Source organism: Lissotriton helveticus, chromosome 8, assembly GCF_964261635.1.
Source record: "Lissotriton helveticus chromosome 8, aLisHel1.1, whole genome shotgun sequence".
Lineage (NCBI taxonomy): Eukaryota > Metazoa > Chordata > Amphibia > Caudata > Salamandridae > Lissotriton > Lissotriton helveticus.
In genome coordinates this window covers 876,796,296-876,823,766 of record NC_136069.1, presented here as the reverse complement: position 1 = coordinate 876,823,766, position 27,471 = coordinate 876,796,296, and the positions used below count along the sequence as shown (strand labels likewise).

General features: G+C 46.3%; 1 protein-coding gene across 2 annotated transcripts in view; it reads left to right on the top strand.

Annotated features, from left to right (window-relative positions):
- The first annotated feature begins 429 nt into the window (after nt 1-429).
- The window catches only part of EPHA3 (EPH receptor A3), a 960,369-nt gene continuing 933,327 nt past the window's right edge, over nt 430-27,471 (top strand). Inside the window, exon 1 of one of the 2 annotated variants that reach the window (XM_078657673.1) lies at nt 430-594. In XM_078657673.1, the coding sequence (XP_078513799.1) occupies nt 501-594 (94 nt within the window). In that variant the 5' untranslated portion in view covers nt 430-500. The remainder of the gene's footprint in view (nt 595-27,471) is intronic. The other variant, XM_078657672.1, reaches the window with a different exon arrangement.

Genomic DNA, 27,471 nt, shown 5'->3' with positions numbered 1-27,471 from the left:
CACAAAGCCAGCTCTGCTTTTCATTCTTAAGTGAGATGACGTGTATAATAGCATCATACTTAACTGCCCATGTGCGTGCCATGTGAGTTGTACAACTGGCGCATCTTAAGTCTTTCACACTTTGTCTGTGTAAATGCGTGCCCAGGTGCCAGTATAGAATTAGAATAAATGGAAAATGAGCACCGTGTACTTTCTGAGTACGAAATATTTCGGCAGCCTCTTTCAGGAGTGCAGTGTGGACGAAGAGCGTGTGGGGTATCCCCGAGAGCTGTGGCTTGCCTGCTCGTCTTTGGTCCTTGGCAGGCGGCGTTAGGACCCAGGGAGAGCGGGGCTCCGGCAGCCGCAGGGGCACAGACTCCTCCTTATCTCCAGTGTCAAACTTGACATCACTTCGGGAAGGCGAGGAATGGGAGCCAGCGGCGGAGCGCTCATATCCTGGGAGGCTGCGCGCTGCGCGGAGATATGCGGCTCCCCCTGCCCTCACTAGCAGCAGCAGCAGCATGGATCCCTCCCTGCTCGCCGTCCCCCTGGTCCTCCTCTGCGCCGCGCTCCTCTGCCGCGGGGAGCAGCCGAGCCCGCATCCCACCAACGAAGGTGAGTGAAGCGGACTGTGCAGCGGTCGGACCTGCATCCCTCTGCACGTGGTGATGATTCGGGCTCACTTTGGACCTTTTTTGCGCATGTCTGCAAGTGTCTGGCGGAGAGCGCCTAGTGTCTGTGGCGATCCAGGTGGCACCTTTTCCAGGTGATGCGCGGAGTGCAACCTGCAGCAGGGATGCTGCTGGACGAGGTGCGCCCAGCCCGGGAGCGCAGGGCAAACTTCGTGCTCGGGCTCTCGGACTCCACGGTTCGTCTTTGCCGGTGGTCTTGAACGATTAGGCTGTCGAGGCGCTGTCAGTGGCTTCTGGCATGGGGGGTGGTAAAACAGCGTGCATTCAAAGTCAGGACTGCAAGACTCCCAGCGGCGGTGCTCTGTGTGTTTTGAAGTACAAAGCAGTTATCCCCAGTATTGGAATGTGGCTCACCTTATAATTATCAATTAACGTATTGATTATACTTACAACTGTGCATCCGCGAACATGGTACCCACAACTACATTGTAATTGATGGTATTAATTAGAAGGCAGCGTACATGAACAGAATGGAAGTTATCATCATTTCATTCATGTGGTCTATGCACATCCCTGTGTGTTTATGAGGTTAACTTGGCGTTGTAGTAATTCACCGTTTTAGCGCAGAGCGCCTTGAGCACGCAAGGCAAGATGGCAAGCGCTGCCCGAGTACAAGTGCAGCAGGATAGCACAATGTAAGCTCCTGCGCGATTAAGTTCTGCTGACTGTAGTAACTGGTAACAATCCCTCCGAAGATAACTCCCGCTACCAGCCTGAAAGCATTTGAGTCCAAATGTGGCTAATTGCATAGTTGACACGCGCCGGCGGTTAGTAGTGAGCAGAGATAGCGCTGCTGCAGTGCTCCGCTGTTTCACGCGCTTGATGTTTTCACTTTCTTCATCTAGGTTTAGTGACGCTTAGAACAGTAGAAGGTGGTGCCGACAAGTCAGCCCCAAGTCGGGCTTTTAGAAGTGTGTGCTTCTGTTTGTTCGTAAACTATTTTAGATTTTGTATGGGCGGGCAACAAAACTTTTAAGTGGATTGACAAACTTTACCAAAATGATTGTTTATTTTTTTTCATTAGTGATTTTCATTTACTAATATTTTTGACGCTTTATCTCAAAAGTTGCTTTTCTGACTGATTTTATTTTCTGCTTTCATTCTTTTTCATAAATGGATTTCTTAATTTCGCCACACTACATAACTTTTTGGTTTGGGGTTCTTATTTTCTTTCTTTCTTTCTTTCTTTCTTTCTTTCTTTCTTTCTTTCTTTCTTTCTTTCTTTCTTTCCTTCTTTCTTTCTTCCTTTCTCATTTTGTCTTTCCATCTTTCTTTCTGACGTTCTTTCTGTTGTTCTTTCATCTCTCAGTACTTAATACATTTTTTTCTGTCTTTGCTTCTCTATTAAATGTCTTTCTTTTCTTTCTTACCACGACTTTCTACAAGGATTTCCAACTTGCAGATACATGTATAATGTGTATCCCCTCTCGCAAGCCCAATTTCATTTTTAGTTATGTGCTTACTTATTGTGTTGTTACGGGCAGCAATGGTTAGATACTCCTACTATATGAAGGGTAGCAGAGTTTCTCCTAATTTGTATCCCGAGCACATCCTGTGGGTCCCAGGCGTTCTTTCATCCATTAAGCCAGGGGGAGCGGCTTTGCACAGTGTACAATTAGAACACAATATGATAAGATTTGCACCTGCTTTCAGAGTATTTACACAGGCCTTTGCAACTTCGAGCAGAGTTTGATTCAGTGCATACGCATTGTTAATGAGCCAAGAAGCCGCGATCTCGGCGCTAAGGAGATGCAAAACCTATATTTAAATCAGGAAAGGAAGTGAACGTTTTTAGAAAAGCGATGGAATAGTCGTGTGCACTTAATAGGGTCATACTGCTGGAGAGTGTGTTTGAAGTGACGTGTCATTGTTGTGACAGTTTTCAAGTTGTTTGTTTCTTTGGCCTCTTGCTAAGAACTTTATTTCCCAGTTGCAAGCGAGCACGCGTAAAATATAAAATTCTCACCTTGCGCTCAGTAGATGAGTGGTTGGTGGCTGTAAACACTGTGTTCCAAATGCCTATCTTTGCAACGCAACAACTCTGTTTAGCGTCATTTGTATTACTTATACATCACTTTCCACCACCCTTGCGAGGCCTACATTGGTTTCTGGTAATTCAGTACAAAAAAACGCGGCAGTTGTTTCCTGTGAGGCTGTTAGTTACAGGGAGAGAAGATCCCGCTTGCAGTGGGTGCTGTCTGAGGGAAAGCGTCGGCCGCCTGTGTGCAAGCAGGCAGGCAGCAGAGTACAGTGCCCAGTGCCCAGGGACAGGCACAGATTCGCGGGCGTTGTATCCATACACCAGGTCGAGGGGCTGCGCCCATCTGAACGCAGCGCTCGAGCTGCCCCTGAGGCCGGTGACTTACAACCGAAGATCACCCTACATTATATCCTCGTCACACTGGAGCCGGGGGCTGTGCCCTCGTGACAGTGCACTGGTTTTACAGATGTGACAGCATCAGGCACTGCATCCCTGAAACGGCTGCTCTAACAGAAGGGGAGCCCGTACCTCTCTGACACCAGCAGGGGCTGTACCCGTGGAACGTAGCACCGGCTGACCCTTGACCCCGGCAGCAGTCGCTGGGGTGGGTCCACCTGGAATATCTGTGGGGGCTCTTAAAAGTATGAGGCCTGAACTTGTATATCAGGAACCAAGTTGTATCCTGGTGCATACAGGCCCTGGGATACTAGTATATGGTGTCCGTCTAGCAGTGGCCGGCCTGTCCTAGGGTAACAGTAGCACTGACATCTCAGTTGTAACAGTAACTGCTTGTACCCGTGTAACAGTAGCGGTGTGTACCCTTGTATAACATACGTGGTTTGCACCCGTGCAAAAACAGTAGCGGTCGGTACCCGTGTAACAATAGCACCGGCCTGTACTCCTGCTACAATAACACTGACTGTCTCCCTGTAACAGTAGCAGGCCTGCAGCTGTGCTATAGTAGCACAGGTTGTCCCCCTGTAACAGTAGTGGGCTTGTACCCGTGTAACTATATCAGGCCCGGACCCGTGTAATAACAGTCCAGGGGTTCCAGTGTAACAGTAGTGGGCTTGTACCCGTGTAACTATATCAGGCCCGGACCCGTGTAATAACAGTACAGGGGTTCCAGTGTAACAGTAGTGGGCCTGTACCCGTGTAACTATATCAGGCCCGGACCCGTGTAATAACAGTACAGGGGTTCCAGTGTAACAGTAGAGGCCCAGTACACGAGTGACAGTAGCAGGCCTGTACCGGTGTAACTATAGCGGGCCTGGACCCGTGTAATAACAGTACAGGGGTTCCAGTGTAACTAGCGGGCATGTACCCGTGTGAAAGTAACGGTCTTGGACCCGTGAATAACAGCAGCGGCCTGTACCCCCGGCTGTATGCGTCCCTGTTGTCAGTGGGCATAGGAACCCCTTCTGCATACAGAGAACGCCCCTTTCTTTTTATCTTGTCATCATCACCCCTGCTTTCCCCATTGTTCTTTCCCTACCCCGGGGAATCCTTCCTTTCTTTCTTTCTGCTGCACCGCCTCACCCCACCTCATCCGCGGGCTGGCGGTGATAATTCAGGCCGAGTGTCAGGCGGTGTTGGATCAGACCGGAGCCCGGGGCTGCTGCGTCTCATCTGCGGTCACAGCAGGATGACTGTCCAGACATGTCAATAGCATGTGGGGACAGGTTGCAGTGTGTGACCTTGGCAGCCTATGGCGAGTCTTTCAATACGTGCATTTGAAAAATACCACTACGCCGGTCTTAAAAAACACATTGGGTGAGGGGCAGAGGTGACTGACTGCCTTTTTACCAGTATACACAGTGTGAGAGGGAACGTTTGCCTTCTATTTATTTATTAAATCTTAACAGTTCTTCTATCGCCTAGAAGGTCCCAAAATAGTGACAGAACAATTTTCATGGAGTAAATTAACGTCATTGTAAATTAAAGGATGCGGACTCGGGCAAATCTCGGGGTCCCATTGCGCATTGCTTAATTACCACCCACGCGGAGGTCAGTAATTCCGGAGTGTAGGGTTGGCACAGTTCAGGGGCCTGGACCCCGAAATGGGCATGACACACAAATGTCGCAACGTTTTCCCATCAAGGAGATGCGGAAATGACATAACTGTCATGTAAACGACATAAGGTATAATTGAGATACCTATTGTGGTAGGGTGATACAATACGACACCTAAACACAATGGAGTACGAAATCCCAGTACGGGCAGGGATTCGGAGCCTATCAGAGAAGGGCTTACCTGAGCGCGCGTCGAGCACGTGATCTGCTGGGGGTGTTAATAAGTGCGTCTGTTGTGATGTTGCGCTGGGAGAAGTGAGGAGAGATGCGTTTAAGGCTGGCAGAGGTTGCAGTCGGACGTAGCAAATATACATGCAGGCAGAGTATATTTGAGTAGGAAGTCGTGTGGAAACGTTCACAGTTTATTTAATTAAGCATGTGTTCGTTTCTCTGATTTGTGTAGCGCTGGCTTATGGCAAAAAGCTGCGTTGTAGCGCCACGTCCCTCAAAAGCCAGCAGTTTGCTTTTTCGGGACTTCGAAGCCTAGTTAACGGGTGTCTAATAAAAGGCTTTGGAACATCACGGGGTGCGGGTGTCTCTCGAGGGAACATCACAGGCGCTGTAATGTTCTTCGTGGGGACCCTGTCCTCTCATAAAAGGAAGGGGCTGTCCCTGTGGGACACAGTGAGGCCGAGGAAACCCCAGGAGACGCTGCGCAGCTCGCTTTCAGGAACTGGGGCCTCCAACCAGGGACAGGGACGCTCGTCTTTTCTCTCAGCAGGCGCGCCATCAGCAGCGGTTCGTGTTCCGCCGACGCCGCTGGATTCCCGTCAGCAACCAGCAGGTGCAGTAGCACAGGGGCCCTGCAGCCGTAGCGGCCAACGGGGCCCCAGTTGTAGCTGTCGTTTAGTGCTTTAAGCCTTCTGGGGCCCAGTCTGCTTCAAGGCCCCAAGGCCGTGGTGTATATAAGAGACTCGGGGGTCCCTTTTCACAGTCTGGGGAGGAGGGGAGTCATTTTACGTTACGCCATGGGGGGGGGGGGGGGGCACCAAAGCTCGTGGCCTTCTTTCTTCCATTCCTTTTCACTAGTCGTTAGGGGCGTTACCAAGTCGAGCCTTACCCATTGTTGAATGGCGAAGGATGAACCGCTAGCGCGGCCTAAACTTTGGTGCTCCAGTTAACTGGCCCCTATAGTTTGTACCACACTCTTCACGGCCCCCTAAAATGGCTCGTACAGTACTCCACGCATCTTTCTAATTTCACACCATGGTGGTTTTTAGCCACAATAAACAGTTGCAGATGTACAAAAAAATGCTGTCACTACAGGGCGTGTGCGCCCGTCCTATTCCGACCAGGACAATTTTATTCAGAACACATCACGATATAATTAAAAGATGCAATTGTTTTCCTGCACTCGAGAGAGGACTTGTTGCTTTAATGTGGTGCCGTAAAGCTAGCTCGATCTTTCCAAGGGGCTGGGTGGATTTCCGAGCAGTCTGAACTGCAAAGTAGAATCCCTCAAAACACTTCCGATCAAAAAATGTCAATCGATAAAAGAAAATGATGTCTGGAAGGATGTGTGATCCGTTTACTGGCAATATGTCACCCGGGCGAAAATGTAAGTGGAAGAGGTCCGAACTTTCGCTTGGAGTAAATAACAATCCATATCAGGAACACTTTCATCCACTTTCATAAAGTATAAACATGTTTGAAGTGTAATTAAGCTTGAGCTTTGAACCAATGCAGAAATTGGTGTGCTCGTTGAACACAACAGAGAAAGAGGGTCCGTTCTGTGCGAATTTTCGGAAATAAGGGTATATTGGTTGGTGGTTCACAACTCGCTGAGAGTCAAACTGCTTCAAATTGATAAATGGGGCACATACCGCCTAGAAACCAACTTCTATTAGACGCTGTACACATGTAGTTAGTCGTACTACGGTGAAGAGACCTCTCTGGCGCCACAGATACCTAAAAAACCTAAACAGTGAAACTATGCCTCTTCCTAATAACTGAGCACCCCGCTGATAAAGGCCTGTTTTTTGGAGGTTGAACTGATAATTACTTTTGTCAGGGGTCACTTGGCCCCTTGCAATCTCACAAGCTGCCTGTGTGGCTCTGTGTGCAGCAAATACTTTTGTGAATTCCAGCTACGCACGTTGTCAACACCCCAAAATCCCCATAAACACCCCACGTCCTCCCACGGGCGTCTCTTGTGTTTTTGTAAACCACCACCAATCGCACCTGGCGGGAACCTCGAGGACGGAGACTTTGAGGGAAATGTCTGGAGGTCTTTTGAGGTTCGTCGCAGCCTCCAACGCTGCCTATGTGGCTGGGTGTGGCAGAGGCTGGGCCGAGCTCGGGTATGTGGCACTGGGCGCGGCGAGACGCCGCATTGTTTCAGAAAAATCCAATTATCTTGCTCCTCGCGTGCGCGCCTCATGTGGTAATCATCAGAATTGGGGCTTTGCTGAAACACACGATGCTTACAGAGGTTAGTAGAGTTCGGAGTTGTGATGATAGGATCAACTGGATGGGTAAATTAATTCTAAAACTATAAAAACTATGCTGCGCAAACACAATGGTTCCCTTGGATTACGAGGTTACCCATTTTGTTATTTTCCTTGTGATGTTGTTTTTGGACTTTAGTTCTTTGCCCCCCATAAGTGTGAGAATGTGGGTTCTGTGTTCCAAGAGCAAGAGTATGAAACCTGCCACGGCACCATGTCAACACCCCAACACCCCTGCCATCTCCTCCCTCCTCAACCCCATAATAACCTCTTCCCTTTCTAGCCTTCCAATCACACCTCGCGCGCGCGAATCTGTAAAGAGGAGCCGCGTGGGTCGTGTCTGTGTGCTGCGTGACTGCTGATGTGCGAATGGTATGCAAATACATGCGTGATTGGGGCTCTTCGGGAAATCACTGACGGATACTGACGGAATCACTTCGAGACCTTTTTAATAAGAACACCGAGCACATTTTTAGCAAATCAGTCGCGCGATTTCCCCTGTAAATAATGCATTTTATTAAACTTGCAGCCCGGACTGTTTTCTCGCCCCTGGGTTGTGTGCCTAGCCTCCACGGTGAGCCCTGCGTAGGAGCTGTCAGCCGCTCGCGCGCACTTGACCCAGAGGTACAGGCACTTCCCCTGCACGTAACCCCGCCAGTTAGCACTTGACCCGTGTCATTATTTCCTCCAGTCGCCGTCACAGCTACTTAGGAGTCTTTAAGACATCCCGAATCACTTCAAGAAAGTTTTTTAGGCAGCCAGAAGCTTTCGAAACTGGCAAAAGTTCTTCATGGTATTGTAAAACCAACAGGGTGGAGCAGTAAAAACATTCAGAATTATTACACACTCGGTCACATATGCACGCGCCTGAGGGTGTGGTAGCGGAATCCAAGGGATCGCTGTCACAGGCTGCACCTGCAACCATTCCTTGATTTTTTATCAATACCACATTACACACTGAGGCTGTAAGGCACACTCATAAAGGCGAACATTATATAGAAAGAATCCTCCAAAAATGAAAAGCAAGGTCAGCTAAAATGCAAGACTTGCTGAACGCGTCACACAGGGCCACTGGACATTTACGGGTGCGCACCGCTTCCAATAAATATACACAGAAAAAAGCTGATGTGTGCACAGGCACGCTCACGCGTATCAGCATCCCGTGCCCGCCCGCGTAAAGGCGCGCAGTGAGATGCGTAGTTTTTACGCCAGTACTCGCTTATGAAAGTGGCAGCATTACGCAAAATCTCGCGTCTGTTTACCTCACGGGTGACATATGAGAATACTAGAAGGACATATTCCAGAATCTGTAGCTATAACTAAACTTTTTACACAGGAGACCTCGTAGGACTGCATTGCCTGTTTTGAACCCTGGACTATAAAGTTAATTCCAAGATCTGTGCCCCCGAAGAAGCCACAGTTTACTTCCCATCTTACCAAGGAGGAGTGGCTGTGTCAGTACTTCCGACGTCAGAAACCCAGATCGTTGATCCCAAAATCCTCCATTAAAAAAATGTGTGACCTTGGGCAAATAAAGTATCTCACTGTGCCCCAAATAATACCCTCCAATACTCAGAGCTAAACGGAACGCTTGGTGTTTGCAGGCATCAGGGGACCTTTGGAATTTGTGGTCCTGTCTGAAGAATACACATATATTTTATGAGGTAGGAATGTCACAATGGTGCTCCTCTGCCATCGACCTTGTTGATCACATCCGAACCATGGCCCCTTTATAATCAGAATGCCCTGGTGGCACAAAGTGAAATAATACAGCTTTGCCACTTTATAAGGTGTATCCGCACCCTCACAAACTCGCAAATACAGTCCACTTTACTTCTTTCTTTTCAGCCGCTAACTATTCCTCCCAACTGGGGCCTTGCTTCACGTAAAGCAACTATCCCACACCAGCAATGTGTTTTTTAGGGCTTGGACCTGACATATGTGCTCTTTTTCTCGTCCGTGGAAAGCGCACGGCAGTTTATTGTTGACTCGAACTACGGCATTCAAATAGTTGTTGTTGCTGTTAGGGAGGACAAAAAGTGTGTGTTTGTTTTGGGGGGTGCGAAGGGGGAGGGTGTAAATGAAATGCACAGTCGCTCCCCGACTTCTTTCGTCGTGTGTCGCACATGTTGCAGGTGCCTGGGGGTGGGGCGAGGTGCTGATAGACACTTCGAGAAGTCACAATTTTACGCCACTAACATTGTCTGTACTGGTATTGTGTGTTGCATGGGGAGTGTACGGTTGCCAATCATGTCCGGGGCGGAGGGAGTGTCAATAAGATATGGTGAAGGACCCGATTCTCCGAGGAACGCTCAACGCCCTCTTACTCAAGAGTGACAACACATGTACGTTACGCTTACCCCGGAATGTCTCTGCCCATCCCCACCCCGGGTTTATTTCGCGGACTCTCACTCTTTCTTCCCCTCTACCCACTCTCCCTCTTGGAATCCTTGTTTCTTTCACGTTTCCCCTTCTCCTCTCTCTAGGACTCCCTTGCAGTCTTTGTACCCCTCAAAGTCCCTCTTTCCCGCTTTTTCTCAATCTCTCCTTCCCCCCACCCCTCCCTTCTTGTTCTCTCTAACTTTGTCACGCGACATTGCTTTCTCCCACCTGCGCTCTCTCTGTCTCTCCCCGACCCCTCTCTGCCCCCTCTTCCAACTGCTTCTCCCCCACGCCCCCTCATACCTTTCGATTTTTTTTCTGTCTACCTTCATCTTTTCTCTTTCTTGTAGTATCCCTGTTTCCCCTCTCTCTCAACTTTCTCGTGCTCGCCCCCCCCCGTCTGTTTCTCTTGCTTACCCCATGTCTTTTCTCTCCCTCTCTCTGCCCCAATTTCTCCATATTAACCTGATTGTCGGGAGTGTGGCACACCTTTAACCCCCCCCCCCCCCGACCTGCTCTGAGGGCATTGCTTGCACACCGATCCAATGTGCTATGAAGCCACACCTTTAGGAGTCCTAATCGAAAGCAACAATAAATAAATGAATATATTAAAAAAAAAATCATAAAAAGCTTCCACCAACTTTCATCCCCCTCTTATTCTTTGCACACCAACGGAAACAAATACAGATAGAGTTATGAGTTACACTTTTTCACTACATTCATCGGCTTAATATTTAAGAACATTTCTGGAGTGCTAAAATGAGCTCCATACAAGTCTTTTTTTTGTTTATATATTTAATGGAACATTTGGAGATCCGAAGATCACTTTCCAAGATGCATTTTACAAGTGTTTTAGTTTTTTTTTATATAGTATTGGAATTATGTCCCGTCTTTAGCGTTGAGTTTTATTCAGCGGGGCACTCGTGCGATGGACGCTGAAAGTTCTGTAGCGGTGACCGCTGTGAATTGTAAACAAGATGTGAGGCGGAAAGGGCCACTAAAAGACACGCTGTGGATTCTGTAATGCTGTTTAAATAACAGTTCAGTGCTGTGACAGACAGTATGCGAAGGAACCCGTGCAGTAGCTGCAGCTTTTAAGGATACTTGCATCAGACAATACTTGGTCAAATACTATATTTTTTATAAGTACAACTTAGTTTAGAAGTTTTCAAAAGTTAATTATTTTGTCTAACTGCACAACGCATTTGATTAAATATTGATTTTCTACATATAGTAATGTTATCCCATACTCACCGTATAGATCTATAATCAGTGCCAATGCAACTATGAGGCAGGGGAGCACCAAATTATGCGGAAGGGCTGACTAAATTATGCGAGAAGAAAAAGCAAACCATGCTGCATAATGTGGAACATTTTTGCATAGCATTAATTAAAGATTTTGAAATGTTTACACAAGGTAATACTGCCTGGGCAAAGATTTCAGCTCATTATATCAGTTTAACAACTAAACGCAGAAATAAGCAAATGACAGATGACTAGTTAACTGCTGTGAAGGGCCTTCTACTGCATGCGAACACGTTTGCTGCGTTTTAGTAACTTTTGATCCGTTTGAGCTAGAAACAAAATTTTTGTTGTTGTTTAAATCTGCAGATTATGCAGCAGATGATGGTTTGTGTGGCAAATGAGGGAAATCCACATTTATGCACAAAAGGCAGCGCCAGCAGAATCACATAAATCCAGTGGACCAGTCTATAATACATGGAAGCCTGCAATCCCAGTATATAAACATGTTTGTACTTTCCTTATTGCAGTGAAGTAGTTTGTGACATCTCAAGTCATCTGTAATAAGAAAATGATGAAGCGTCCTAGCTGTAATAATTTATTAGAGTTGAGATATGATATCAGAATGCCTCCTTTCTGCAGCCAATGTGAAAGGTATGCCATGGAGCTTGATTACAGATGCAGTTTAAACAAGAAAAACTGGCTTTGCATTCTCAGTTTTTCTGAAATGAACAGTGGTTAGCAGAAAGAAGAGCATTATGGCACCATATTTATTTGTTGGTGCACTGTAGTTTAGTAACTGCTTTAAGTACTTTATTTGATAAAAAAAATCATAAAAGGGTAGACTTACCACCATGCAAGCGGTATTTACATCATAAAAACAACACAAAATAAACTTTAAATCAAGTTAAAAGTTGATATCATGCTCTGCAAAAGTAGCAGAAAAAAGGTCTAAAAGGAAAAGGATAAACAAATGATGTGAGTTCTTGCTGAGGACACATTCATTTTGGCTCATGATAAAAGGAAAAAAATTTAAAAGAATAATGATTATACAAACAAAAAGGCTCGTTATTTTTTTACGTATAATACAAAAAGTCAACCGTTTGGAGAAAAGGGGGGGGGAAGTGGAAAAGTCTATGGTCTGCCAAAGCCTGGTCTATTGTCCGGAGACCTCTTTGGGTGGTGCCCTTTTTTCCAACTCTATGGCGGCGAGGTTAAAAAATGTTATGGTTTAGTAACTGTTTTGCCACGGCGCACATTCTGCCGCGGTGTGGGTGAATTTGATGCGTGCGCAGATCGGACGGCCCCTGGCCGTCTGACGTACACGCCCATCGTGACGTCGGACGGCCGCATGGAAGCGGCTAAAGCATAGAATCATTATGCTTGTTTTGAAACATCAGAGGCTACAGCCCTTTGTTTCAATCTGATTTACATTAGAATGATTCTAAAATGTTTTTGAAACTGCTACTTGGTTTGTTTAATTTAGCACTATGCATTCCTCTTCTATTTGTCATGTTTGTAACCTTCCTAGCTATTTCATATGAAGGAGAAAGACACAAAGGATTTCCACAGTGTGTGTGAAGTATGATCGTGCGACGATGTGTTATAAGTAATAAAATACACTCTACGGTACGTTAAGAGGATATTGCAAATTATCTCAGAGTTTCATGACCTCGTAAAGGAACTCAACCTTCATACTCGCTCCTTTATAAGGTCATGGATCTCCTCAATGACTTGCAGTATCCCTACAATGCATCACAGAACATACACTATTGTACATTTATTTCCTGAACAAATGCTTTTTAAACCTAAACGTTATTTAAAATCAGTAATTTTCTGGAATGACAAAATTAATGTGAAATACATAAATTATTTATAGCTTTACCCTCATCCCCCACAGCTATTGATTTTTAAACCAATACAGTCTATGCGATAATATTTATCAAGCAAATTATACAGAGAACAAGAGAGAGATGGAAAAATAAAGGGGAATGGTGGATTGTGAAAAAACCTCTCACCTGTTAATGAAGGTGCTCTCCTTTTTGTGCTGAGATATGCACTTCTTCCATTGGGATATGAAACAAGCGACTATTTGTTAGAAATATAGGGGGATATTCTCAAGAACGTGTGATAATTATTGCAAAATTAGCTTACAGCAACTTTGCCTATCGCAGTCTATTGCGGGAAAATACCGCTGTGTTAACGTTGCATTCTCAACCCGGTGGCACCATGCGATAGTCTCATGATAATGCGTCAAAGGACTTTGTTAAAGTTAACCCCAACACCGAAAAAATGCGAAACACGAACGTGAAAACGTTTTGATGCCCCAAATCGCGATACAAAAATCAGCGATAACCAGCAACAGGCCTGCAATTCCCACGCGTTGTGTGGGAAAATGCACTATAAAAGCAGAACAGAAAAAGGCAAAAATAAATAAACTGCGTTGCACCATGGATGCACCTGAACCGAGTGCAGAGGACAACACAAACCCCACAAGCTCCACAGGTGACCAGCAAGGAACCTCAGGGTCGGGGAAGGCCAAGGAGACCACACGGGCACACCTAGATAGTTTGTGAAACTGGCTACGGGTACGTGGGCCCAGCCTCTTTTAATGCAGGGTAACATGTCCAGTGACGCCAGTGCTGGGTGGGTGTGGGGTGAGTGTAAGCCAGACCTCAGGGAGAGGTCGTGCTGGCAACAACTACAACTGTCATCAGAGAATCAGAAGTTCAGAGTTAATACAGCAAGGGTCCATGACTTGAGCTGCACAGAGTTAGTGGCCCCAGATGCACTGCGGCTGGCACAGGCACACCGCCACGGGGCGGTGACTTGTGGTGCACTGAGGTAGGGCCACGAGAGCTGAGCTGGTCCTTGTTGATGTTGAAGGTGAATGTTGCAGAGTGTTTCGGGGGACAGTGGAAGGTGTTCTTCCAGGGCATGATGCAGAGGGCAGAACCAAGCAAAAACAGGCAATATGGAGGAGATGAATGCTACTGACTCATTTTTAACACCAAGTCAGTATCAGCTACATGATGATGAAGACAACCCCCCCAGGCCATATACTCCGACACCACGAAAGTTCAACCAGAGAGCGTCCATGAATTTCGGGGCACAGAGTTAATGGCACCAGAGCTGAAAGGGGATGAAGTCTGTGATGAGGCCCGTACAATGATATAAACTCTGCCATAAAGAAATCAAGACTCAGTCCAAATGTGTGACCTACTTGACCGCAGTGTAGGCCGGAGGCAGTAGTCAGCAAGGGACCTCAGACACATGTCGTTGGAATGCTATGCACAGAGATGGTGGCACCATATCAAAGGGAGTACAGTGATATCAAACGTCCCATTAACATATGAACTTGGCCATCATGATATCAAGACTCAGTTCCAAATGTGGGAACTACTAGACCACAATGTAGGTCGGAGGCAGCAGTGGAGTACGTCAACAAGAGTGGAGTGCTGCGGGCCTGTGTCACGGAGGCCAGCGATGGTCTGAGGAGGCTGCTAAAGTCGCGTGCCTCGGAGCTTGCACCGGCACGTGGTGGGCCCTCTTTGACACACGCCGGTCTCAGCAGGTGAGCAGTGAGGCCTGAGTGCGCAGGGGCAGTCAAGACGGGTCTGGTGACCAGCGGCCTGGGGTGCAGCAGGTGCACAGGATCGGTGGCGCCACCGCTCCCGGCGTCAGCCTCGTGTCAGGGTGAGAGGTGCTGCCCTGGCAGACATGTTGGACATTCCGGAAGAGAACCACGCCCAGAGCAACATGCTTTTTATTACACCCCTACTCTAGCCTGGAGTATGGCGTCCCAGCCCACTATGCTCACGCTTACAGGGTGGGACGTAGCCAGCTACATTTTCACGATCGTCCCCACTGGCTGAGGTAACATGGTTGCGCCCACTGTCCACTACACTCCAGACACCAGCAGTGTATGTCGTCATGGACATGACTGTGGTCTGCATACTGCAGTCTGTCCAGCACATCCATGTCATACTTGGCATTGTGTACATTCTCATTCATGGGTCACTTGCCTTCTTCGCACATGCCTGGTTCCCACCTCTCTCCACATTGTGCTATTGTGTGGCTGAGGTGCAATGCCCTTGATGGCTTGTGTACATGGCTAGCCCAGGTTACCACAGTAAGTTGTGCTGTCGTGTATGGTAGGTGGGCATGTTGTTTGGCATGTTGTATGTGAGTTTGTAAAGTGTGCATGCCCAGAGTTGTGAGTTGCATGATTGTGGAGCTGAGGTGTGTGGTGTGTTCATTTGGTATTTACCAACGAGTAATGCATTCCCCTTGGTGCCAGCCTCAAAGCGCTGGGTGATGATGGACTGTCGGAAGATGAAGGAATCATGCACCCTACCTGGGTAGTTGGTGACAACATTGGTGAAGTGACCCAGGTGGTCCACTATTGCCTGTACATTGATGGAATGTGTGTGCTTCCTGTTGCGGTAATTGTGTGCAGTGGCAGCAGGGGGTACGAGGAGTACATGTATGCAGCCATTTCCCTCAACACGTGCAGGAAGCCAGCTATGGTGCAGAAGCTGTGCTTGGTCTCCAGCTGTTCCTGCACAGTCTGGGGGAAGTAAAGGTGCTGGGGTACCAAGCTGGTGATGGCATCCAAGACAGGTGTGAGAAACTTTGATAGGGCTGGCTGTGAGACTCCTCCGACTCTGGCGGTTGTTGGTTGTTGGTTGGAAGATACCAGAGGCCAACAGGTGCACACAGCGAGCAGCTTTGTCTGCGGAGGGATGTTGGTTGTCCTCTGTGTTGGTACCATCAGCTTGTGGGCAATGATGGTCAGGATACGGAGGATGGTTGTCCTTTTGAACCTGTAGTGGGCAATGACATCTTCTGGTGAGGCTGGTGCATTTTCTGAAGGTCCTCTGTCTTTATCTGCGCTGCCTCTGTGGTAGTCCGGGGGGGTCCGAAGGGGGTGACGGGACTGGGGGTGGTGGCAGTGGGTGTTGTGGCCCTCTTGGGTGTCTGAGCTGCATGATCAGTAGTTCTATGGCATCTGTTGTTCTTCAGGTGTGGCTCTGGGCTGGGCTCCCTTTCATGGTGCAGGTTATTTTCCGACTTAACACCAGGTAAGAGCAGGTGTTAAATCCCTGCTGCTAACGTGCCTTATCACATGTTTTGGGCTCTTATTGCTGATCTGGCTGGTCGTTGAGAATGTTGCAAAGTGGTGTTGTCGCAGCTTTTTGCACGGGAATGCCTACTCTGCATCTCATTAGCGTTAGTTGCCGGTGTAATCTGTGGCAATGTTTTTTGCGGCTGCTATCGCAGGAAAACTGGTGATATCGGCTGTTTGCACCAGCTTGTGAATAGGGCGATACATTTATCGCCACTTTGGTTGCGATAAAGTGCCGCTAACTCGGCGATAAGTCCTTGAGAATATGCCCCATAGTTTTTCCATTGTAAGCAGTCTGGAACATTACAGAGTGTTTCTATAAATGTATTGCACTTATGAGCAATTCAAACATAAAAATTCATATAGAAGCTAGGGCTGAGCAGTAAACTCTGCTCCGCCAGTAGAGTTCATGGGATTTTTCCACTCCGTGGTCCTCTTGGAGTGCGGAGTTTGGCCAAAAATCATCCGCCATTCGCCGGCAGAGCACAGTGTACCGGCTCACGCCGATCACCCCAAATTTGAATAAACATCTCTGTAAAATGTAAATTGTTTCTTTTTATTAACTCATCCAAGGCTTTGCAGGGTGACAAGCTGTCATCCTTCAGCTTGGGCAGTGCGTCTCATAACTTCCCTGAGGGCCGTGAGTGATGTTGAGACATTAATGAAAGGAGACAATGGTAGCAGCACAGGGCTAATTAATTTCACCAAAATGAAGTGCCAAGCCCCTAACAACCAATCGCAGGATGTCTTTCTGTATTTAAAAGGCTCGGTGGGCAAGATAAAAGAGGGACTCAGACGGACAACATGACTGGTTGGTAGAAATGAATATAACAACCATCTTGGAATGTGCCATTCAGTTACAAATGAACGGGAGTATTAAGTATTTCCTAAAGTATTTTGCCAGATTAACATCAAAATAAGGACAAATAAAAACAATTTTAAAATTTGTCATTATGCCATATTTTAATGATTTTATAACATGTTTGTGACACATATGAAAGGATTAGACCATACCTTTTTAACATACCGGTGTCTGATGGAAGAAATAGGGAGTTTGTTTCGTTTTTGGAAAAAAATTATAATCATTCATGGTCTTTACATTTGCTCCAAACTTCTTTTATTCATATAGAAGTGAGTGGTGCAGAAGAGCAGCAGCAAGTATTAGTGAAGGGAATTCCCAGCTCTCCTGTTGCAATGGCCAGTGCCTGAACAAGACTTGCTGGGCTGTAGTAACAGACCCTATGTAGAAGATCCACACCGAGTATTTGAAACGCTTCTGAGACCCAGCGTGGTCGCAGTTTGGGCAGTGCTACCTGGAGCTACTGCAATACCGCCTAATCCGCCAACTGCAGATCTCCCACTCCTGAAGCAGAACACTGAGAAGAATGTCTGCCAACCCTCTGCCGAACTATACCCAACCAAAGCTGCACAGAGCCACACATCTGCAACTCCAGTAAGCAAGCGAGGTCATGACATAGTGCAGGTCTAGGTTGAAAATGTAAAACAACAAATGCGATTGCCTGTACAAAGCGGCATGCAATTTAAGGCCAACTCCACATTTGTGCCTGTCACTGGTGTGTCGGCAGGTTTTAAATACTCCACCGGCACACTGAACTCTGTGAAATTCGGCAGAGTTTTTCTGTAACTTCATGGAATTCCTCAGAGCAAAACTCCACAAGCTCCGACCCTATCTAATTTAGAAGCCCATCCACCAAACTTTTTATATCTAAGTCAAAAGTTCAGTGCCTTTGTACTTAAAGCGCTGTGCAAATTTGTAGGGATTTGCAAAGTTTGGGAGAACTTAAACGGAAGCAGTGAGTGTAGATTCGACAGTGTTCATTTTGAATCATTGTAATTGTTACTCATTTGCTGAAAGTTGGTCCTCATGCGGTAATGATTAATTCACCTACTACTGTGCAAAATTTCTATATTTTTTATTGTTCCAGCTATGAATTGTCACAAGAACCTAGGCAGTGGTGGTGCATACCAGTGAATGCACTTTTTATTGATGTAGTGAAATTATTACATGTTGATATTGCATGCCATGGAAAACCTTAGGTGTGTTTTGCTCCAGCCACAACAAAAAAGATAATGGTTACTTTGCATTTTTTCAATTCTGTGAAACTTACAGCATCTGTTTTTGATGATAATGGTCATGTTTACCTATATTTTTTGTGATTAATTTTTACTGAAAATTCAGAAAAACGCAAACATATAGCAAAAGTATATAAAATATAAAATATCCAGAAATCATAAACAAAGGGCAGAAAGAAGGGCACATGAAATGTTGAAATGATTATCAGACGAAAATGACAGGGAAACCCACCCTGTCGCAGAAAAGGTGTTTTCTCAGACACTAAGAGAATCATTTTCCTCAAAAGATGCAACCAAAACCAAAGTTTATTGATGTTCTATTACATTTTTTTAATTAGAGATGGTGTCTATACCTTATTTCTGTTTCAGCAGGAGTTCACAATGCAAAAGTAACCCTAAGGCTCCACCATGAAAAGTTCTAAAATCTAGGATGCAGGAGAGACTAATTTACAAATTGAAATCCTGCTTACTTGCCAAAAATAAAAGTGATTTTGGAAAAAATACTTAATTTCAAGGTAAATGTATTTTGAGAAACGCTTCTTGCAGAAAATACTTTACTTAAGATGTTTTGGAGTGCTCGATATGAAGTGTGACTTAAAAAACTGTCTATAAGGACAAGGTCCTTTATTCAAGCTAGTCAACATCTAGCCTTCAAACCTGTAATTTCTTGTCATTTTTGTTTTGTGTAGCGTTTTTAGCATGCTTTTGCTGTTTAAGTGGTATTTGTACAGTATAATGCTTCTCAAGTATATACAATTACATAGTTTTGCCCTGTCAAATTTCTGCAATCATTTCAAAGCTTCTCAACCTTGCTAAACTTTTGAATGGCTGAGAAGTTAAAAAAAAATTGTGAGAAAAATCCGACAGCACTATGGCTGTAAAAACCCTTTTTGTTGAGAGAATCCTTTTGCAAAAACGTTTTTGGAGAAAAAGTGCTCTTACAAACCTTATTGCAAGGATTTTCAATTTCAGGCAAAGAGTTGCAACGTTTAGTAAAACATTACAATCTTTGAAAAGGCTTCTAAACTTCGTAAAATTTTGTAGCAGTAAAATATAAAATGAACCCTTATCTTTGCGGTACTGATCAACGGAGCCTTTCAGCCAGGCTAACCACCACTGCTTCGAAAGAACTCCTTCAGACGACTATCTTTGTTTGTGTTAGTCTGTTTCAACAGAATAATTTTCACTAGAACACAGTGGGCTGGGTTTATTGAAGTTATGAGAGATTATATGAAGACAATTATATATATTTAGGCAGAATTTAATAGACACCTAAAAACAAACTGTTGTTTACAGAGATTTTTTAAGGAAAAAAAGGAGTAATGGGTCTGCAACAGGTGTTTGTGATTAGGTGCTTGCAAGAGAGCGTAAGCGCGACCGGTTGATGCCGAACCCCAACCGCCTGATCCCCACCTGGTGACTTCATGACTCACTGACTGCAGAAGGCCTGACATTCCGCGAACTGATGCAGCTGTGGTTTTGTACTTAGAACAAAAAATCTTTAAAATATGTTTAGAGACATCCAGGCATTGTGTAAGAGATTGATGCAAAAATGCAGATTTAGTAAAACTCATTGCTTAATGCGTAAAGTGTCGGTGGCCAACGTTTTTCTCACAATCCTGCTACTGGCGCTGATGAATGTTGGGTTTGCCAAATACCAAGGCTGCGTAGTCTTGATTTCACCTCATGCCTCTTTCTTCTACCCCTCACTCCTTGCCCCTTTATTTCACTCCTGCAAGTTCTTTTTATCCCTACTTTCTCCGTTTGTTTCTATTTTTCTGTCTTTCTCTATTGTTTCTTGTGATTTTCTTTCTCTTGGCTTGGGCCAAAGTCTGTTAAGGAAACATAAATGCCAGTCCCCAAAAAGGAGTACCGGTGCACCCATTGGTGGGCCTCACCTGCAACCACCGGCTCAAATTAAGCACTGGAAGATTTAAGAAATGTATGTGCAATGCAAATTGTGATGTAGAGACCTGCTGATATTCCACTCTATGAGCGACTCCTCTGCGTGTCCGGATAGGGATGGGTTCACTGTTGGATAACTGGCTGCTCAGCATGTGACTGTACTGTTGTTTGCCTAAGATGGCTGTGCACCCACTTCCTGCCTATTCATTGGTTTCTGCTCCATGAAGACTGCAGCAGGTATGGTGACCGTGGAAGTTTGTCCTTGGTAGAGAAGTGCTAAAAGTTTAAGAATGGATCATAAGCACCAACCGCTGGTATTTCTGCAGACTCTTCAATGTGCACTGGATCAAGGAATTCCTTTATTGCCCTGGCCTCTAATGTTTTCTAAGGCTCAGTAAGCAACAAGCTGGAACTACAGATGCCCATTTCTTCTCCAATAAAGCAATGCCCAGCACACTCCAATGGAAGTCAGACATTTGCCCTTTTTCAAACTTCCATTTGCCAAGCAAATCATGCAGTAGATAGGGTAAAAAAAAACTGTAAGGTAACTAAAATCCTAACACTTTTTTCGTAGTTAAAAGTTGTGAAATACATTTAGCATGACACTTTTTTCTTGTCTAACATATTTCTCGGAGGACTGACACATCACTATGAACAAAGGCAGCCAGCATTTCGAATTGTCAGAGATTATACAACTCTTGTAATCAATTTGATCATCTGGGAGTGTCCAATTGAACTGAGGAACAGGGGGAATGTTAGAAGCAACCCCGAAGTGGACACAATCCTTCCTTATTAAAAGTATTGTCCCTGCCCGAGTTCAGCTTGTATATGGTCACTCCTGTCTGTAGCATTGAGTTGCATCATCTTTGGGTACAGATGTATGCCAATGACACACGTCTCCACCATCACCTGGTGAAGTACTCTGGAAACCTAGAGAACAACACCAATTTTTGCAAGGGTACCTCCTTGACGAATCAAAGGTTTTTTTTGTAAGAAGGAAAATAAATGAAAAAATATTAACTGTGCCCAGCTCAAACTCAGTTAAACAAATAACCATTGGGCTCTATTTTCAGTGCCAAGAGGCTCCTGAGGCTCCAAAATAAATTCAGAGGTCAGAAGAGGAAACTTTCCCCTCTGCTTACTTGAAAAGGGTACCCAAGCTGCTACCAGCTAATCATCTAGTGCCCGATGTAGGTAAAACGCATTTACCGATTTTAAAATACCGATTCGTACCGAATCGGTATTTCAAAATCGGAAAATGATATGTAGGAAAAATAAATCGGAACATTATCGATTCGGTAGCAATCGGTATCGTGAGTCGATACGTACCGATTCGTCAAGTACCGAATCGGTATAGGCCGGATCGGACACTTCCGAATCGGTAAATAAAAATGCGGATCCTACCGAATCGGTAAACGCCGAATCGGAAATAGCAATACGCCCCATGGGCCAAAAGGCCAATAGGAACGCATAATACATACCGATTCGGTATTTACCGAACATATTCGGTATATTCCGATTCGGAAAATACCGAATCGGAGAATGCCGATTCGTCGAGCAGGTTAACTGACACTGAAGACATCAGCCAATGAGCTGGAAGCACCCTCCCCCACAGGGAGTGGCAACCCAGGCAGGTGCAACTCATTAGAACTTTCTGGAGAGGCTGCCTGAGCTGAGCAAACACAGTGAGCAGCAGTGTTAGCAGGATCCCTGTGAAACATGGCAAACAGCTCTGAGAGCCAGAAGGCAGAGCGCAAGAGGAAGACCAAATTCAGCACCATGGAGCTGCAAACGTTGGTGGAGGAGGTGGTGAGGGTGCACAGGCAGCTTTATGGAAGGCTGTCCCTCACTGTTCCGGAGAGCACTAAGAGGAGGCTGTGGATAGACATTGGGGAAAAAGTCAACGCTGTTGGTGTCACCCACAGGAGCCAGGACGACCTCAAGAAGAGGTTCTACGATATCCGTGGCGTGACAAAGAGGAAACTTGCTGACCTGCACAAGCAGGCTGGACTTACTGGTGGAGGCACAAACCGGGCGCCACCCCTCACTGAGCTGGAGGAACTAGTGGCGACCACCATTGAGAGCGCGAGTGTTGTGGGAATTGGGGACCTGGATAGCTCATTCCGAGCTACAGCTACAGGTAAGAAGCATGCGCAACTTGACACACCATACCAGACACCTCCCCTATAGACCCAATGCACAGCCAAACCCCAGGCCAGTACTGCTAGCAACAGACATGAGCAATGCATCTTGCTAAATATAGTCAGCAAAAGTACCCAAAAATGCCACTGCAGAAGCATAAGAAAAATAACAGTAATACTGCATCTATGTTTTTGTAATGAGATGTGCAATGCTTTAATAGTAGTGACTGGAACACATTAGCACTCAGTTGACAAATGCTTCTTTATACCTAGGGGCACCGTCAGGCGGGGGAGCAGCACCAACTCAAGCACCAGCTCCAGCACCAACAGCCAGTGCGGTGGCAGTGGCAAGCACCAGTGTAGTAGCACAGGAGGAGGACAACAGCAGTGCCCTGGGCAATGAGGAAGACACTGGACATTCCCTCACATGTCCACACTCCCCCCGACTGTCTCTGTCTCAGACGCCCCCATTGCAATTCTCCCCGGAGAACACACCACCACAGAGCCACCCTGCACCTGCCACATGCCCTGCCAGGAGGATAATTGTTGCTCCATTAATCATCATGGAGGGAGCAGGGGGTCAGGCTCCAGCACAAGACCCTGTAACACCAGCGTCACCCCAGCACACACAGCAGGGCAGCAGAAATCCCCGGAGGCCACGTGCAACCAGCAGTCCCCTTCAAGCACAGGGGGGCAGCGTCTTCGTAGGGCTGGAGGGCAGTATGGTGAAGATTCAGAGAATGCAGGCAAAATCGATCTTGGCCTGCCATCGCCAGTTGCGCCTGCACAACCTGCAGATGGGGGAAATGGCACAGGGATTCAAGACATTTGTAGATAGCAACAAGGAGATTGCAACATCTCTTGGCCGAATGACCACTGCCATCACCCAGCTCTGCAACAGAATGGATGACCATGAGCAATGTCGTCGCAGGGATGCCCGTGTGCAGAATAGGTCCCTCAACCGCCTTGCAGCTGCGACCGCCCAGCTATGCCAACGTGGGGGAAACATGGAGGACAGCCTCACACAGAACATGTCAGAGGTCACTAGGGGCATGGGCCGCATTACCACCGCCATGGAGACACTACTGATCTCCAACGCTGTCGTTAATCCTGTCCTGGGCGAGGCTGGGGACAGCAGCAGCCGCAGCAGCCCGGCCAGCGCAGTGTCAGAGCCGCGCCGGAGCAGCAGGCGCTCAGCTGAGGCTGCTGGGCATACAGAAGGGGGTGAGGCACATCCTAGTGGGGCTGCTAAGCGCAGCAAAAAATAAGACTGGCAGGGCGGGTGAGGCAACCCGGACAATGGACATTTCACCACTTCTTGTTTACCTTTTCTTTTGTTGCACATCAGTGCAGTAACGTTGTTGCAACATTATTAAATTTCATTTTTGATTACATACATTGACCGGTCTGTGCTTCTGTACTCACTCAGAAATAGTTGTCTGTTATCTCCTCACGCCGGTATCTGCCGTCACTTGGTGCAGACACTCCAGCAGGTTGTGCTAGTGGCACAGCATTGTCATCGTCTGGGTCCTCGTAGTCGGACAACTCAACCTTAGTGCCTTTCCTGACTGCAAGGTTGTGCAACATTGCACATACAGCAATTATCTTGCAGCAGGTGATGGGGGTATATTGCCTTGCACCTCCGCTCTTGTGCAGGCATCTGAACCTGCTCTTCCAGATGCCGAAGGTCCTTTCCACTACGTTCCTCGTGCTTTTGTGGGCACGGTTATACCTCCTTTGGCTGGGTGTTGAGGGGTTGAGGTAGGGGGTGAGTATGAAAGAGCGGAGGGCATATGCACTGTCGCCTAGAAGGAAAAGGGGTCACATTACTCACATGCATACATGTACTTCACAATGCAATTTTGGTTATGGGGGTCTGACACTGTGTCTTACCTAGGAGGTATCCTTCACCAAATTCCCCTGCCATCAGCCATGCATAAATTCCGCTATTCTGGAAGATATAGGAGTCGTGGGTACTCCCCGGAAACTTCGCAACCAGGTCAGTGATGACACACTTGGCATTGCAAATGACCTGGACATTTATGGTGTGCCGTGACTTCCGATTGCGGTATACGTATTCCGTGTCAGCAGGGGGGCAAATCGGAATGTGTGTGCCGTCTATGCAGCCAATGATGTGGGGGAATCCTGCCATCTGGTAGAAGTCGGCTTTAGTCTGTACCAGTTCTGCATGGGTTGCAGGGAAGGAAATGTACACGTCCATCCTCTGGATCATGGCGTCAAGGAACTTGTGGAAGAACCTTGACAGGCTGCTCTGGGTCACCCCTCCTGCCACAGCAACTACACTTTGATAGCTGCCAGACGCCAGCAGGTGTAGGCAGCATAGCACCTGCACATGCACAGGGATTGCGTGTGCCCTTGGGGTGGGGTGCTGCATCAGGGGTTGGAGGTCCCTAATGAGGTCTCTGATGGTCTCTGGGTCCAGCCTGTACCTCTGTAGGATCTCTGCATCTGTAAGCATGAACAGGGTGATCCGCTCTCTATACACCTGCTCCTGTCTCAGCCATTCCCTCTCTCCTTCCTGCTGTAGCCGTAGCCGTCTTGCTATGACATAGAAAGCTGCCATGTTGCAAGTAGAACTGCATTTTGGGTCCTTTTTTATAGGTTGCACCTGGTTACCACCTGATTCCAATCCATGGTAATTTCCGACTCTGAAATACCGAATTTGAGGCAAATTCGGTATTTCAGTGCTTACCTACATCTCATTCTTCAGCTTTTCACAACGAATCGGAATATCACCGATTCGGTAATTATACCGAATCGGTACGGTCACGAATCTGAAAAATCTCCGAGTCGGTAGAATTTCGATTCGGAAAAAATAAGGAATCTGAAAAATCTCCGAGTCGGTAGAATTCCGATTCGGAAAAAATAAGGATTCTGAAAAATCTCCGAGTCGGTAGAATTCCGATTCGGAAAAAATAAGGATTCTGAAAAATCTCCGAGTCGGTATTCTACCGATTCGGATATTTTTCAGATTCCAACTTTTTTCCAATTCGGAATTCTACCGACTCGGTGACTTTCCGATTCGGTAATATCACCGATTTTGCCGGATTTCGGCCTCCTACATCCCGATGTCTCAATTCCGATCGGTAACGGCCGAAAATACCGATTTTCGGCCGTTACCGACCGACCTACATCGGGCCCCTAGTCTCTGTACAATATTCTCTGGTCCCATCAATGTTGAGAGGCTGCAACAGTTTGCATCAATCTATTAAAGACAGTATTAAAATAAAACAAGCAATCCTGAATCTGACAATTAGGATATGCCTGACTCTCAAAAATCATCATTGGCTTTCAATTCCAAAATGAATAAGATCTAAGGTTTGATATGCTACCCACAGGTTCTTTTGGGACAGGGGTCTGTTTTATTCTTTCAGAAACTCGATTCTCACTATGTTCTTTTAGTGGGCCTGAGATTTCAGGACAACATTTAAATATGCCGTGGAAAATTGAAAGACAATGGACATGGAGGAAGAATTCCTATTGTCCCTGGGCTCTTACTCTAGGATTGGCTTTACCAAAACTTTATATTCCATACAAGATACCACACTGGAATGGAAAGCAGCAGATTTTAGGAACCTTTTAGGGACGCAAGTCCAAATTAAAGCACTCCTTCCTCTATATCAGAGACTAGCCTATAGAACCCTGGATGTGAAAATCAAAACGCTCTGAAACTCTAACAATCTTCCATTCAAAGGGTCCGATTCCTCCCAATACTTCCCTCTGCTGGTCCTTAGCCTCATGGCTGCTTCTGATGGTCAACGGCCATCGCGTGCACTACCTTTGTAGTGCTGCGCATGTCCGTTGGCCGTCTGGGCCCCGCCCGCTCAATAGAACGTTCCGCACTGGCGCGAAACGTTCGGAGCAGTTAAGGGGTTAGAGACCAGGAATGAGTTGGAAAATTGTCAAACTGAATCTACTCATCAACAGTTGTTCGGTAAAATATTTTGTTTTGATATCAATATTTGGTCCATTGAGCCACAATCCTGTGCTCCGAATTAGCCAGGAGGTAACTTGGTTCCACGCTGTACAACAATACTATATATAAAAATAGAATTAAGCGAGAAGAAACATTACATGACAAGGTTTTTCTTATTACCATTCAATAGCGTTTGGCAGTGGCGGCTCCCGTTTAAGAAATATGGTTAGGCGCAATCACGTCAAACTCACCATATATGCTGCACTTCTCCCCAGCATTCCATGAGCTGGAATGGAAGGACATCCTTCCTGCTCAGTGTAATGCGAATCCAAGCAATCCTGCAGCTGTGTGAGAGCAGCTCCAGAATTGGTGGGAGCTCATTTTGAGGCTGGGGGCCTGTTCCCGCAATCCCCCTTTTCACAGTCGGGGGATTGCTGGATCTGCAGTGCGCATGTCGGGCTCACACTAGGTAGCCAGCCAGCCAACCCGACATGCGCACTGAAAGAGACAGCTGTAATCCTTCAGTCACAGGATTCAGCCTCACCCCCTTCCTCACGTTTGCACTGTTCATAGGGCAAGCTCGTACCAAAATTAATTAGCATTATTGTGCCATTTTATTTTTGTGTGTTTGCCTGCTGCACTCGTAACAGGCGGGGTGACGTTCCTCCACTCTCATGGAGGAGCCGCTGCTGGCATTTGGTTCTGCCAAATGCTGGGATTGCCAAAAATCAAGGCTGCCTAGTTGTTGTGATTCTACCTCATGCTTGCCTCTTCCTCCACATTTCATTTCTGTCTTTTTACCTTACGCTTATAGGTTAATTTTCATCCCAGCTTTCCCCCTATTCACTGTTTCCTATATTTCTCCATATTTCTGCCTTTTCTGTCTGTCTTTTTAGGACAAAGTCTAAAGATGTAAAATAAGTCCTGGTCCCCAAAAATGTGTGTGTGTGTGTGTAAGTCCTGGGCCGCAAAAATGCATGTGCAACCCCTCGCACAAATTACAAACTGTGTGATGAGGCTGTGCATGCAAGATAGACAATGTGAACCATAAAAGTGGTAAAAAACAGAGGAAAATAAATGCATATGCTCAGGGCCACTGGAATTATGCAGCAAGTGATGACCAAATTATCCACCAGGGTTGACTAAATTATGGGACAAGAAAGCCAAGTTATGTGGTGTGATGCACCACATGTTGTGTTAGAATTACTTGATTATTATTTTTACATATTAACAATTTCTGGGCAAATGTTTCAACTCATTAGTACCACTTTGAGACCCAAATACCCAAATAGGCAACAGAAAACCGACCAGTCTTTTGATCCGTTTCAGTTGGAAACATTTTTGCTAAAATCTACAGATAATTCAGCAAATGATGTATTCTTTGGAAAAGGCAGCAAATCCATAATTATGCTGAAAATGCTGCGGCCCCAAAATCGCATATATCAATAAATAACAAATAATCAATCAATG